Source organism: Monodelphis domestica, chromosome 1 (genome assembly GCF_027887165.1).
Source record: "Monodelphis domestica isolate mMonDom1 chromosome 1, mMonDom1.pri, whole genome shotgun sequence".
Lineage (NCBI taxonomy): Eukaryota > Metazoa > Chordata > Mammalia > Didelphimorphia > Didelphidae > Monodelphis > Monodelphis domestica.
Window position 1 is genome coordinate 105,139,526 of NC_077227.1, and position 16,763 is coordinate 105,156,288.

At 36.3% G+C, this 16,763-nt stretch overlaps 1 protein-coding gene across 5 annotated transcripts in view; it reads right to left on the minus strand.

The window, feature by feature from the left end:
• Positions 1 to 16,763, minus strand: part of SHOC2 (SHOC2 leucine rich repeat scaffold protein) — a 167,420-nt gene that overhangs the window by 13,057 nt on the left and 137,600 nt on the right. For all 5 annotated transcript variants that reach the window (XM_056820192.1, XM_056820191.1, XM_007479024.3 and 2 more), the window contains one exon: positions 7,160 to 7,290. In XM_056820192.1, coding sequence (XP_056676170.1) covers positions 7,160 to 7,290 — 131 coding nt within the window. The remainder of the gene's footprint in view (positions 1 to 7,159; positions 7,291 to 16,763) is intronic.

A 16,763-nucleotide genomic window follows, 5' to 3' on the forward strand; every position in this document is an offset into this window, starting at 1 on the left:
TTAGGCTAGGCTGGAAAATTCTTATACCTCTTTCTCTCTCTCTTCTTCTTAATTCCTTCCTTCTATATTAATTAAAACACCATTAAATTCCCAATCTGACTTGAGTGTTTTTATTGGAATTTGAATTAATCCCTGGCAACCAACTAAATTTATATTCAGTTAAAAAAAAACCCTAAATTTACCCCTTACAACAGCAAAACCAAATTTATTTCTTTTCAACTTTTATTTGATGCTGTCATCTATATTGTCTTCATATCCTTCAAAACAACTAATGTGTTGCCCATCCAGGGTCTTCACTGAACAAAATACTCCTAGTTCCTTCAACCAATTCATCTATGACAAGGATTCAAGGTCCCTCATCATACTAGTTGCCCTCCTTCAAGCTCTCCAGTTGGTTAATGACCTTACTAAATGGTGGCACTCAGAAATGAACACTATTTCTGATGTCTGATAAGAGCAAAGTCCAAAAAGACTATCATCTCATTACTCCCAGTCCTATAAGTCATGCCTCTCTGAATGAGGCTAAATATCATATTTTGGGAGAGAAGGACAGCTACATCACTGATGACTTATATTGAGGTTGAAATCCAACTTTTTTTCCATATTGCCTCTCCTAATTTGCATATGTGAAGTTGATTTTTTTAAACCTTAAGTGTAAAACTACATTTACCCCTACTGCATTTCATTTTATTACATTCAACTCAATAATCTAGACTGTTAAAACATTTTTGGATCCTGACTCATCCTGCAGTGTGTTACCTATCATTCCCAGCTTTGTATCATCTAAATATACCATCTATGGCTTTATCCAAGTCACTGATAAAAATATTAAACAGTTACGAGGCAAAGCAGATATTCTCAGGGTACTTTACTAGAGACCTCCTGACAAGATGACAGTAAGCCATTGACTACTCTTTGAATTTAGCCATTCAAACAATTCTGAATCCATCTAATGCTATTACTGCATGGTCCAAAACTGTCTCCAAAGTGATAGACCTAGTGAATCAGAAGACCATGGCACATCACCAAAGGGTATATGATCAGCCAAAGAGTGAGGAGATGGAGTCACAATGCGCCTTCCTTGAGATTTTCGCTAACATAACCAAACCTATCCTTCATTAGCCCAATACTCCCTCATTCCTGACTTGTGTAAGTTTTCAGTCTTTTTCCTTTCTGCATTAAGTATTGATCCATCAGGGCATTTATAGCCTAACTACACTGGGTTTCCCACAGAAGGTGCCACTGAGGAAAATTCCACACTCCTATAAAAACCCCTAATCACTTCATGGCTGCTGCACACAGTCCTCAAGGGGCAGACTCTGCTCCACAGCAGTGATCAATGAGTATAAGTCCTGCCCTCTCTATTCCCTTTTCTTTTTGGATATGACAAAATAAATTGTACAGGATGAGAAAGTGGAGGTGAGTTCCCAATTATATTATCTTTCCTCTTTCCAAACAGGCCACTATGAATTTCAAAACTACTCCACCCTATTCAGACCATTCTTTAGAAGATCTGATTTAGCTATTTCCTGATCAATAACAATAGAGATACTTGGAATAACAGAATCAGGTCTTGGAAACTACATTCTCCACCCTACTCAGTGTAGGAAGATTAGGAAGGGCTACAGCAAACTCAAGATTTAATTATTTGAGAATATGGCCTTCAACAGACGTGCAAAAAAAAGGACAGACCTCTGGATGGTCCTAGGTCAAGCTAGAGCCACCATTGGCACATGTGAGACGCAGGAAGTGAGGTAGAGAACAGCCTCTAGAGTTCTCGGGACTTCCTGTGAGGAGGGCTAGATTGCAGTTGGAGGCTGGTGCTTGAGGTTGGAGGAGCCCCGCAGACTGCTTTCCTTCAGATTGGTCACATGAGTGATAAGGACTGATCACTTTCCCTGCCTTAGCTGTCCAAGGCCTTAACGCCCGCTTTGGCTTAGCCTGAGCCAGAGTGGTTCTGAGTTAAACTTCTTTCCTTCTCTCCCTTTTTCCTTCTCTCTCTCTCTCCCCCTCTAATATTTTCTTCCTCCTGTTGTAATTAAAACAGCATAAAAATTTGGCAACTGCCTTGAGTGTTTCATTTAGGAATTACATAAGTGAATTCCTTGGTGACCTTAAATTAATATATATGTCTTTTAAAGTGATTTCAATATTACACTACCCCTCTTCAGAATTTTTCTATTTCCATAAAAGCATGCTTCAAGTCACTTAAGTTGCTGAGCACATTGACATTCCTAACACCTCGCCTTCACCAGCCCCACAAATCCAAACAGTTGCCAATCTTGTTACTTCTACCTCTAAAGTTCTTATTTCTCTTCTTTCCTATACCCATCACCCTAGTTCAGACCCTTATCATCTCCCCACTGGTCTATTAAAATTGCCATCCCATTGGTCTCCTTGCTTCAAATCTCTCCCCACTCCAATCTGTGGTCAAATAAATATACCTGCCAAAGTTTCTAAAGTGCAAATCTAACCATGTTTTTCCAATACACAACAGACTAGTGTGGATCCTGATTGATTATAGGACCAAATAGAAATTTCTCTCTTTGGCAATTAAAGTCCTATGCAACCTAATATAAACCTTTTTTTAAAAATCTTATTATATAAAAATACTATTTATTTCATTTTTATCTTAGTTTCTATATTTATGTTTATATTGTACCTAATATTAATATTATAGTACATGTTTAGGAATTGAGTTTTGATTTCATTGGCAGAAGGAACTCACAGGAGAGAAAATTTCTTGTACCAAGGCAGGCTGGCATCTTCCATGTAAATCCTGGAGTTGCCAAGAGCCCTGAGAGGTTAAGCAACTTGCCTGAGGCTATCTATCTAGCATATATCTCCCCAAGTCTTTTGGCTTCTAGACCAGACCCACTCTGCAAGGCTGGATCTCAATAAATGTTTATCACTTGCAAAAAAAATACATAAATTAGGATTGAATGCTCAAAGCATGTTAATGACAGGAGTGTGCAATCAAAAGACCTAGAGAATTCTGGTCTAATCCACATCTTTCCAATTTCTTCCCCAAAACTGTGTACTTTATCATTCTTCTGTCATCTGTTGTTATCCTTTTCACTCCCAACAAAATACTCTTCTTCCTGTACTACTACTCTTTCTTTAAAATTTTTTTTAAATTTAGAATTTTTTCCATGGTTACATGATTCATGATTCCCTTCACGACCCCCCCCACCCAGAAGCTGACAAGCAGTTCCACTGAGTTATACATGTATCACTGTTCAAAACCTATTTCCATGTTATTCATATTTGCAACTACTACTCTTTCTCCAATACATATAGGTTAAAAAAATTTACCCTTTTTGTTGATGTAGCTTTTCTCATTAGTTTCAGCTTATTTTGTGCTCTAGTATCCATGACACCATTTTACAGGTTTGTGCCATGCTTCAATATTCATCCTTTGTTAGCTGTCCTCATTTCCATCTTCTAAACCTCTCTCTCTCTCTCTCTCTCTCTCTCTTTCTCTCTCTCTCTCTCTCTCTCTTTTAATCTCAGTTGGCTGAGGAATTCTCTGTGCACATATATCAGTCTCTTCAGATAATTTCTCATTAGAATGATTTTCAATCTTTTGTGTCTTCAAAATTTCATTTTTTGGGGCACTTTAGTTTGTATAGGGCTTTAAGTGACAAAGCCCCCATATTTTGAGAGCTTCCATTTCTTATTTTTTGTCTTTGAGACCCTATTTATCATTCTTCTAAAAAATCTTCTAGAAAAAAAATCTGCTATCCATAAATCTTGAGTAAATGTCAACCAAGGCACAGGTTTTTCTTCTCTTCATCACAAACTCTAAAAGAGAATGATTACTTCTCCCCAAATTTTCCATCATTTCCTCCCCCTGAAACTTGTCCCTATTGGTAAAAGTCAGATCATGAAGAGAATTTCTATTTGTTGACTTCTCCATATATATAGAATAACACTTCACACCTCTTATTGGACCTTTCCTGTTACACCTCACCTTTTACATTTCTGAAAGGCAATATGGCTTGGTGAATAAGGCACTGGACTTGGAAGTAGGATGATCTGGATTAGAATCCTGCCTCAAAACCATGACTAGCTGTGTGACCTAGACTAATCACTTAACATTTCTCTTTACCTCAGTCTCTTCATCTGCAAAACAAGAGGTTAGACTCAATGGTCTCTCTCCTATCTCTAAACAAACAAATCTTATCTTCCTAAACTATATCCAACCAAAGCTATTTTCAAGGTTTTGGTTTCATAATATATATACATTAGTTATACTTACCAAGTCAAATTTTTTCTTCTTGCATTAGTTTCACTAGTTCCTCTCTTTTACTGCCAAAAGTCTGGGCATTTATATATAGACATTTGATTTCATAAATTTAACTATTGGCTTCACACTTGTATTTTTGTTTCCTGTGGATGTTCATTTATCTGAATTACTCTTCTTCCTATAATGTCTCCTAAAGTCTTGTTTCTAGTGAATATGCTTAGGCAATATCACCCTTCTCTTATTCTTTTCATTTTAAAACACTTCTAAATAAGATTTTTAAGACACTAGGTAGACTATAAATGATTATTCTTTGCCCAGGCAAGAATTTGTTATTCCTCTGACTTTTCAGTCAATACTGTTCTGTTATGCCTTAGCTATAGTATCACCTTAGACCATCCCTTTGAGCCTTGAACATATGCATCTACCCTCATAGCCTTTTCACCCAGGGACATTCCTCCACTGTGCTGTCCCTTCTCCCACTGTTAAGTTTCTCCTGGGGTCTTCATTTTGAGCAGGAGCCTAGGATGATCAGTCTTAATTCTGGCTCTTTCTCATTTCCTAGCACAGGTCATTTCTTCTTCCCTCACCTGTTCCAGTTTTCAGCTCCCTTTTTTATGTTATCTTCCCTCATTAAAATGTAAGCTTCTTTGAGGATGGGAACTTTCCTTTTGCTTAATATTGTATTTTTAGCCTTTAACATATTGAATGGCATAGAATAAGTGCCTAATAAATGTTTGTTGCCTTACTTTAACCCAGAAATCCAAATCACATTCTCACATACCATTTTCCATTCAACAAATATTTCCTAAGTCTTCCCAAGGGCAAGAATTGTTTTAATCTTTATAACCTCAGTTACTCAGACACTCAAACAGTATGTGTGTATATGTTGGAGACACTAGCTCAAAATGAAGATAGTCCCTGCCTCCAAAGAGATAATACTCTACTGAAAAAAGAAAGGGAGAAAAAGTTAACATATTTAAGAATATAATGAATTTCTGAGAGTTATGGCACTTGCAATTGGTGGGAATTAGAATAAGCTAGTTTCATAGAGTAGACATTTGGAGAACATGAAGTAGGCTGGGGGAAGGGGAAGGATTAGTATTCAATGCTGTGGAAAGATTGAAAAGAAGCCATAAGATTTGATTAAGAAATCACTAGTAATCCTGGAGAGCAGTTCCAGCTGAATGTTTAGGTCAGATTGTAAAGAGATAATAATGAATAAAAAATAAAGGAAAAATTTAAATGACTTGATGCAGAGTAAAGTAAGCAGTCAAGAAAAAATATATTCAGTAACTATAACAATGTAAGTGGAAAAACCACCATAAAGCAATTATAAATAAATATTGAAAAATTATGAAGAATAAGCACAGATTTAGGCAAAATGAGAAGAGAAGAGATTACTGCTCTCCTTTCATACAGAACGAATCCTTGAAGGAACAGTATGATCAAGGAAAGACTTTTTTTTTAGGAGTAGGAAAGACTTACGCATGTTTGCAGGTGATATGGAGAGATTGATAATAAAAGAAGAAAACTAATGGTTAAGATTATAGAGTTAAGAAACAAAGGAAATAGGAATGAGAGCAGAAGTAAAGGAATTAGTTTTGGGAAAGAAATGGAAAACTAAACAAGGAAACTCACAGAGAATGGCTTCTATTTTCTCAGTAAAGTAGGAGGCAAATTCCTTTGCTGAAAAGGATAGCTATGTGTGAGATTCAAAAAGAGAAAAAAAAAAGAGATTTGAAATGGCTACTGCAGGGAATAGGAGAAATAAGGTCAATTAAAGAGAGAGAAAGTAACTGTATCACTGACACTAGGAACTTCCAAATGAGGAAATTCCCTCTACCAAGATGGGTCAATCCCTTCTCTGCAATTTGGAGTATTGGTTACTCAGAGTACTGAGGGATTGAGTGGCTTGCCCAAAATCATGAAGCAAGTATATAGCAGAGATAGGACGGCAACTCAGGTATTTCTGACTCCATGACCAATTTGCCTTGCTGTACACAAAAGAGATTAGATAACTCAGTAGTGAATATACTCGTAGTGAATTTGGTCAGCATGGTTATATGATTTCCTCCAGAAGCCTATATGCAAAAGGTCAGAGAAAGAAGCTTATGGGTATACTCCAGGGTTGAGGTTTGACAAGGCATGCATGGTGACAACACAAGAAAGATAAGAGATTCAAGTAGAGAAAAGTATATATATAGTTGAATTAAATAGCTACAAGGTCAAGATAAGTGAACTGAAGAGTGCCCAATTTGGAGTCAGAGGACATGGATTTGAATCCCAACTATGTTACTAAGTGACCCTGGACTAGTCACTTAATCGCTTATCCTAAGATTCCTATTAAATGAGACAGTTGGACTAGATGATCTCTAAGGTGTCTTAATAGGATCATATGATCCTACGAAAAGGAAGCCAAACAGTAGTGATGGTATGCACAGAGGCATGGATGGACTGGAGGTCACAGTTAAGAGAGCTTACAAATATCTATATAATCATTTGATCCCACAATAACCTTGTGAAGCAGGCAGAGAAGGGCCAGGGCAGATAGATATCACTTCAATAAATTTTTGGAACTGAAGTTGATGGAATCATTAATTTTTGTCCTCAAAATCAGTAAGATTTTCCTCAATAGTTTTTGCTACCAGTTGCCAAAGTCAAGCTGAAAATTTTACGTGGTGCCCAAAGGAAACAAATTCATTTTGTTCCTCTTTAAACTACCCCTTTGGATTTGGATGTTCTTGTTGGGGTTTTTTTCCCCTTCTGAAAGACGTAAATATTCATCACTACCATATTCATCACTCACATCACTCTAATCATTCTAATTCCTTATAAAGCTGTAAACATTTATTGGATTTTCATTCATTTATCATAGACTTGATGTAAGAGTTTGCCTGATCCACCTCTTACCTCTGGCAAAGTAGAAATGTTATTGTTCTCTAAATTCAGCTCCTCAAGTGCACTGCATTTTGCTAATGACCTTGGTATTGCTGACAGTCTGTTATACCTTAGTCCAAGACGATTTAAACTGGACAGGTTTCCTGCAAACAAAGAAAGGAATTTAAAGATTTAAAGAGTCCCATACATAAGAATATACTACTTACTTATGTATTACTTTGAAATACCATTTTGGCAAATGAGATTCAAGACTTCCAGTACTAGGTAACCATCATTTGTCTTCTTGTTATTTGGAAAGGCACTATCAATCAATAAGTGTTAAAGTAAAATAAATTCCATGTCCAGAAACAAACTTAAGAGTTGACTCCAAGCTAAAAAAATGTAATTACTTGAATAGAAAGTTTTTGAAAGGATTCCAAATAAATCTTTGATGAAATCTACTTTAATTAGGAAACCCTGAAGAGGCTGAATTAAGCATTATATTATGAATTAGGCAAATATATCTAGATATAACAACTGCTCATATGTATAGTTCATCAGTGTTATGAGAATCCAACTTGGAATATGTGTTAAAACTACACGATGTCACTTTAGAAAATGGTCTTCAAATTTCTGAAATAGTTTAATTTCAAATCTAAGAATAAGAATAAAAGGCAATACTTTGCTAAAGTAACATATACTGTTATAGTTTGAAGGGATTTTTTTAAGTAAAATTTCTTTGTTTTACAGAAAACAGATTGTTCAAGGTCACACATATCCCAAATAGAACTCATTATCTTTCCTAAAAAATTCAACCCCTGTTCTGAACTTCTCTATTTCAGTAGAGGGCACCATCATCCTTCCAGAGACCCAGGTTGCCAACCTCAGTTACCACAACTCTTCATACTACCTCAATTCTCCATAACCAATCAGTTGTTAAATCTTAACATTTCTTAACAACCTTAACAACATCTCTTACATCTGGAAGTGAAAAGGCATTATTAAGCACCTACTACAAACCAAAAAGAATGCTGGGAATACAAAAAAGACTCAAAACAGTCCTTGTCCTCAATAGAGGGGAAAATATGCAAATAACTATGTACAAACAAGCTATACTTAGGACAATTAGAAAATAATCAAGAGAAGAAAGGTACCAGAATTAAGAGGGATTGGGGAAAAGCTTCCTTTAGGAGGTGGAATTTTTTCCCCCTGAAATTTGAAGGAAGCCAGAGAAGTCAGGAGGTGGAAATGATTTCTAGGTATAAGGGACAGCCATTGGAAATGTCCAAAGCCAAAAAGATTCTTATGTAAGGAACTGAAAGCAAGACATTCAGTCTCACTGAACTGAAAAGTACACAATGATGTTTAAGGTATAAAAAAAATGAAAAAGGCTGGGGGGAAGAGGTTGGGTGGTGACAGAGGGAGCTGAGGTCTGAAGAGCTTTGAATACCAAACAGGATTTTATAATTGCTCTTGAAGGTGATTGGAAGCCCTCTAATTTTCTGAGTTGGGAAGAGAGGTGCAGAATGCCTGTACTATAATTTTTTTTTTTACATTAGCAGCTATAATGGAAGATGGACAGAAGTAGGTATAGACTTGAAGCAGGTAGACCCACCAGCAGACTATAGCAATAGTCCAGATTTGAGGAAATGTACTGGGGTGGTGGGGAGGGAAGATAAGAATAGGGGAGGAGAGGAGAGGGGAGGGCAAGAGAGGAGTGTATTCAAGAGATTTAGTTCTGTTTCCATGGCCTGTTGTTTTGACCTATACAAAGAACACACTAGAGCTAATGACACTCCTAAAAGAGAAAGATTAGCTGGTTAGCTGTTAAGACAGACAAGCAACCAGAAAGAGCTTCCACCTCTCTTCTTACCTTCTGAATGCTCAACCTTGTTTTTCAAGGTGATATCTGAAAATGATGCTATGAATTAACTGGTTCTAATTAGATGAGGTTCTCAAAAGACAAATTTCTCAAAAAAAACCTGTGTTTCGTTTATAGAGCTTTATAGAAGCTCAACTTTATAGAGTTTCCTAAGATGTCTATAAGGTTCCTCTTAGCTCTAAAATTCTCTACATCCTCACTAATGACTTTGATAACATTCTGGTTAGGTGTTTGTTTATATATATATATATATATATATATATATATATATATACAGAAAACATAGGTGGAATTAAATGATTTGCTGGAGTCATACTGGAATTTAAGCAATTAAGATGAGACTGATATTTAGCAATACAGTATTCTACAAGGCAAACTGACAATGAGCATAACAAAAATGTTACTTATAATACAGTAGAAGAAAATAAAGCTATGAATTTAAAAATTATAATTAAATTATTAAATTGTCCTTCTGGCTTTCTCTGATGTCTGTTTATAAGGTTTATGGTATATGGTTTATAAACCATACTTAAATTTGAATATAATTTAAGTTGAGGAATTCTATAGGCTACTTATAAATCTCAAAGCCAAAACCTTTTAAATTTCCTTAATATACATTATTTTCCCCAATAATTTGTGGAATGGCACAAGAAAAAAGCACCATATAAAAAGGTATTCTACAAAATGACAGTAACTTTAAAGTTTCACTTAATTTCAACTTTCAACTTTGAAGTTCACTTAAGTCTTGGCATAACTTTGTCCTTTGACTAGAATATTTTTGAAGTGCTGTCTGATCTACAGACATGAAAAATATTCTCACTTTGACCACATAGGTTATCCAGTTTTAGATTTTAATTTTGGAGTAAGTTACTTTTGTAGCATGCCATTTGTTAAAAAGTCACTCTAGGTTGAGTCTCACTATCAAAAACAATCCTAGAACAAGAAAAATCAACAACTTCTGCTATTACAATGAAGGCTATTTTGCAAGATAGACAAAGTTATCTAATGTTATTTAATTTTTCATTCAAAGGGCATCCTCTTGGACTCTCAAAGAGCAAATGATAGGGTTATTGTAGATTTCTGGCAATTAATTTTTTTCCCAAATTACAGGAGAGGTAATCATCTCTAGCTAAACCCTGCCTCAATGAAAAGCTAGGCTTTGAGAGAAAGAGCTGGGAAACAGGGCACCTGAATACAAAAATTGATGAAGAAGGAATTCCAAATCATCTTTCCAACCCAACATGGAAGGGAAAATTGGGTACTACCTGTTAGCTTTATTTACTAGATAGTGACCAAGGGAAAATCACTTAAACTTTAAGAGTTTCAATTTCCTCATTTCTAAATTATTAAAGTATGGTTACTTTAATAGCTACTTCAAAAGGTTGTAGTGATCAAAGTTCTTTGTAAACATAAAAGGGTAATATAATCACAATTATCTCAGGCTTGGGCATATAGCTACTTCTTTCTGCTCCCTGAAGAGCACACACTAGAAAACCAAGGTCAACATATAGATAGGTTGTTGAAAGAAGGGTAGGGAAGGAAAGGAGAAAAGTTATATTCTAGCCACACTATTAAATTTTTAAAATTATATTTACCTTATTACCTTACCTATATTTACAAAAATATATTTGATAGTTTATGCTCTCCCCTTCCCCATTCCCTATTCCACTTCAAACTCTTAATACTTCTTTTTACTTCAATCTCTGATAAGAGGGCCATTTTTCTCTGCCAAAGTCAATCTCTCTACATTGTACCCTTTCTCCTAGCTCCTAATTCCAACTTTTACTGCAGAGCAGTTTTTACTTCATCAGTTAAAACACAATTACCAATTCTTCCATGTACTCAAGCTATGAGTCTATAGCTTCCCTACATATCTTGCCCCATATAATTCCCATCATCTGGAATACTGGCCTCTGACCTAGACTGAGGTCAAGTCTATATAACCATGGAGACCCAGAAAAAGTGATAATATTGGGGTCATAAGTTAGGGATTGAGGCAGCACAATCTCTTTTGTCTTTCCTGGTGAGGCAGCATATGTTCCTTTTCCTAGCAAACAGACACAAGGTGAGCACCCAGCTCAGAGCTCAGATTGGCTAGGTAACCAGTCCTGTGATAATGTGTCTTCTCTCATTAATCTGCTGTTACTATTTAATATATAATTATAAATTAATATACAGTCTCCAAAGAATTTTAATCTTAATACAAGGACATAAAAAAGTGGAAAAATGAACAAAAGACAGAAAAATGCTAACCTTAGAAAAAGCTACATATAGTGATAGGGAAGATCAAAATACCAACTCAGAAGAGAACAATGCCAATATGAAGTATGTGAAGCAAAGTATGAAAGTGTGTCAAGCTCAAAAATAAATTTTAAAAAATCAAATGATAATAGAAGCAGAAGAAAAATTGGGAAAATAAATGAAAGAAAGAGGGAGAAGCCTAGGAGAAAACATACTGAAGAAAATAACTCACTAAAAATTAGAATTGGCCAAATAGAAAAGGACACACAAAAATCCACTGAAGAAAACAAACTTTTAAAAAACAGAATTGGTCAAAGGAAAGGAAGTAAAAAACTTAAGGGAGATAATAACTCCTTTAAGACTAGAATTGAGTAAGTGGAATCTAATGATCCCATGAAACATCAGGAAACAATAAAGCAAAATCAAAAGGATGAAAAAAAATAGAAGAAAATCTGGAATTTCTCATTGAAAAAACAACCAACTGGAAAATGATATTGGAGAGATAATCTAAGAATCATTGGCCTACTTAAAAGTCATGATCAAAAAAAGAGCCTAGTCACCATACACAAGAAATCATCGAGGAAAAATATGGATTGACATTTTTGAACAAGAGAGGAAAACAAATTGAAAGAATCTACTCATGAAATTTATATAAGCCAATTCTTTGGGAGCTTCTGGATAAATCAGTGTTGGTAGTTGAAACTAAATTATATATTCATCATAATGTTATTTTCTACTACTTTTAATTATAAATGTATAGGCCATGAACTTGATAGTTTTATAACACTGTTTAGAGCAACTAAGTAGAAGAATAGAAAGAGTACTGGGCCTAAAGTCAAGAAGACTCATCTTCCTGAGTACAAAATTGGCCTCAGACATTAATTGTATGACTCTGGGCAAATCACTTAACCCTGTTTGCCTTAGGCTCCTCATCCATAAAATGAGTTAGAGAAAGAAATGGCAAACTACTCCATTGTCTTTGCCAAGAAAACTTCAAATGGACTCAGGCGTGACTAAAACAACTGAGGAAGAAAATGCTGTTTCTTTGGTAAAGTGTATTGCTTTATGAATATTTGCATCTCTTTAATTTCAGGCTCAATAGAAGGCAGCTAGATTTTCATATCTGCTGCTACACTGAATCTATTGTTTATATATATATATATATATATATAATTTTGGTTAAAGTAAATGAAGAAAATATTACCTCAACAGATATGTAGTTGGAAATGGAAAGAATATTTTAATAGGCAAATAGCATCTTAGTATTATTATGAAAATAGTGTTGACCTCATTGATCCCTTAAAAGTGTCTTGGAGGCCCAAAGGGGTCCATGGACCACATTAACTGCAGTAGTGGTTAGATAGATTCTCACATGAACTCTAAGAGCCCTTTCAGATATTGTTGTTTGATCCTTTCCTAAATCCTTCAAATGAAATATTTGAAAAGTGCTTAGCACATAGTGTGTGCTCTAAAAATGCTTATTCCCTTTCTCTTTCCTCTTTCTCTCTTCATACTCCTTCATGATTTCATTCACTTCCATTACCATTTCAGCATAGATCTCTCTAAAATCTGTATCCTAACCCCCAACTTTTCCTCAGACTCCCACATACATAATTGTCTGATTAGCATCTCAAATTGAATATGTCAAAAATTGAATTTGCTATCCACTCTGGAAAAAATATACCTCTTCTCCTAACTTCCCTTTCCCTCAACTTTTATACCCAGGCAACAACCAATTCTTATTCATTATTCATCGGATAACAGGCTATTCTACTATTGTGCTATAAGGAATGATGAATCAATGGATTTCTATAAGAACTGGAAAGACCTACATGAACTGATGCAGAGTAAATGAGCAGAACTAGGAGAACATCATACACAGTAACGGAAACATTGTGGGACGATCAAATGTAATAGACTTTGCTACTAATAGCAGTGCAATGATTCAGGACAATCCCAAGGGATTTATGAGAAAAAATGCTATCCACACCAAGAGAAAGAACTGTTAGAGTACAAACAAAGAAGAAAAACATATGATTTGTCACTTGTACATATGGATATATGATTTGGGGTTTAGGTTTTTAAAAGATTACCCTATTACAGGGACTTCCGGGTAATTATGGCTGCAATCTAGACACCACACGCTTCCTCTCCCCGGCACCGAACGAAACAGACTACATCAAAGGAGCATAAAAATCACCTTTGGTGGAACAGGACAACCCAGTATCCCACAGAGGTGAAGGTACGTGGGGCTTGAACATTTCCACACTATAATAAGGAGGAGGAAAAGCTTGCACAGAAAAGTGAACTGAGCCGCCCTTCCCCCACACCACCTTCCCCACCAAACCAGAGTGAGCTACCTGAGCGCTCACTGGGACAGCGAGTGAATGGGGAACGTCTCTGTCGGGGGAGGGGGCACTCCAGGGTCCTTGGGATCTGGGGACTGCCAGGAAAAAATGTCTCAGGGTGGTTTCACTGGAGAATCCAGAGCTGATTACGGCGGTCAGCAGAGCTGTACTTGGGGTGGCTGTGCTGAACATCTCCGCTGAGCTAAACACCAGGGGCGGACCACACGCTGATTATCTGGGCAGTGTGGCTGTGATCAGGGACCCAGCACTCTAAGAAACCTCGGAGGCTGGGAAGAACTAGTCTGAAGCAACCTAAATTCACAGAAAAACCGCCCATATAACTCAGACCCCAGACCAAAAAGGAAAGGGGTATAAAACCACCAAAGGGATGGCTCACATGGCCCAAAATCAAGCCTCCAGGAAGAAAGGGAAAAAAGTGACTATTGAAAATTTTTTATGGTAGAAGTACCCAAGGAAAAGAGGAGAATGAGGAGGAAACCCAAAAAAAATCAGAACATGCCTCCCAAAATGGAAACTATCAACAAGCTCTGGAAGATCTCAAACTGGAACTTATCCAAAAGATGGAAACCTGGAAAGAAAAATGGGAGAAAGAGATCAGCAGTCTGACAGATAAGACTGCTCAATTGGAAAAAGAGCTCGAAGCATCCAATAGAAGGGTAGACAAAGCTGAAAAGCAAAACCAGTCCCTAAAGACCAGAATCAAGCAACTCGAAGAAAGTGAGATGATAAAACAGCAAGAATCAATAAAGCAAACCCAAAAAATTAATGAATTAGAAGAAAACATAAAATATCTCACTGAGAAGGTCACCAATCTGGAAAACAGAGGGAGAAGAGAAAACCTCCGAATTATCGGTCTCCCAGAAAAACCAGAGATAAACAATAAACTCGATATTACTCTACAGGAGATGATAAAAGAAAATTGACCCCACGTTCTGGAGCAAGGGGACAAAATGGAAATAGAAAGGATTCATAGATCACCCTCTATACTAAATCCTCAAAAGACAACCCCTAGGAATGTAATTGCCAAATTCAAGAGCTTCCAAGAAAAGGAGAAAATTCTACAAGAAGCCAAGAAGAGGAGCTTCAGATATAAGGGGGCTCCCATAAGGATCACACAGGACTTAGTGGCTAACACACTAAGAGACGGCAAAGCATGGAACACGATATTTAGAAAGGCAAGAGAGCTGGGTCTCCAACCAAGAATCAACTACCCAGTAAAACTGACTATATACTTCCAAGGGAAAGTATGGGCATTCAACAAAATAGAAGATTTCCAAGCATTTGCTAAGAAAAGACCAGAAATTAGTGGAAAATTTGATATCCAAGCACAGAAAGCAAGAGAAACATGAAAATGTAAATATGAAAGAAAGGGAAAAGGAGATAAATCTTATCTTTTTCTTTAAGTCAAACTCTCTTCTATAAGGACTACATTTACATCAAATTATATATATTAATATGTGGGGAAAATGTTTTGTGTAACTCTCATATATTGTAGCATCATAAGAGTAGTTAGAAGAAACATGCATAGGGAAAGATTGGGGCATTAAGAAGATTTGGGGAAAGTGGGGGCAAAGAAAGGAAAAGGGAGGGGGGAACCATCGATAATACTAAGATTTACTTCAAGAAATAGGGGGGGACTTAATAGAATAATCTTTCCCATATAAAGATACACATGGGAAGGGGAGGGGAAGAGAGCGTGAAGTGGAATTACTTAAACCTTACTCTCAGTGAAATCAAATCTGAGAGGGAAGAACATCTAGATCCAGTGGGATCCTGAATTCTATCTTATCCATTAGGGCAAGAAAGAAAGGAAAATTAAGGAGGGGGAGGGGGAGGGAGTATAAAAAGGGAGGGAAGGAGAGGGGGGAGGGGAAGGGAGCATAAAAAGGGAGGGGCTAGAAAGAAGCATCTCAAGGGAGGGGACTAGGGGGACTGACCTAAACTAAATCACTGGTTCAAAAGGAAATAGCTAAAGAAGAAAGGTCAGAACTAGGGGAAGATATCAAAATGCCAGCGAATCCACAAATAACAATCATAACTTTGAACGTGAATGGGATGAGCTCACTCATAAAACGTAGACAAATAGCAGAGTGGATTAGAACCCAAAACCCTACCATATGTTGTCTTCAAGAAACACATATGAGATGGGTTAACACTCACAAGGTTAGAATTAAAGGCTGGAGTAAGACCTTTTGGGCCTCAACTGATAGAAAGAAGGCAGGAGTTGCAATCATGATATCTGACAAAGCCAAAGCAAAAACAGACCTGATCAAAAGGGATAGGGAAGGTAAATATATTCTGCTAAAAGGGAGTATAACCAATGAGGAAATATCACTAATCAACATGTATGCACCAAATGGTATAGCATCCAAATTTTTAATAGAGAAACTAGGAGAATTGAAGGAGGAAATAGACAGTAAAACCATATTAGTGGGAGACTTGAACCAACCACTATCAAATCTAGATAAATCAAACCAAAAAATAAACAAGAAAGAGGTAAAAGAGGTGAATGAAATCTTAGAAAAATTAGAGTTAATAGACATATGGAGAAAAATAAACAGGGACAAAAAGGAATACACCTTCTTTTCAGCACCACATGGCACATTCACAAAAATAGATCATACACGAGGTCATAGAAACATGGCACTCAAATGCAGAAAAGCAGAAATAATAAATGCAGCCTTTTCAGATCACAAGGCAATAAAAATATTGATTGGCAAGGGTACATGGAGAGCCAAATCAAAAATTAATTGGAAATTAAATAATGATACTCCAAAATCAGATAGTTAGAGAAGAAATCATAGAAACAATTAATAATTTCATTGAAGAAAATGACAACGGCAAAACATCCTTTCAAACCTTATGGGATGCAGCCAAGGCAGTACTTAGAGGAAAATTCATATCCCTGAGTGCATATATTAACAAATTAGGGAGGACAGAGATCAAGGAATTGGAAATGCAAATCAAAAAACTTGAGAACGAACAAATTAAAAACCCCCAGAAGAAAACCATACTAGAGATCCTAAAAATTAAGGGAGAAATTAATAAAATCGAAAGTGACAGAACTATTGAGCTAATAAACAAGACTAGAAGCTGGTACTTTGAAAAAACAGACAAAATAGACAAAGTACTGGTTAATCTAATT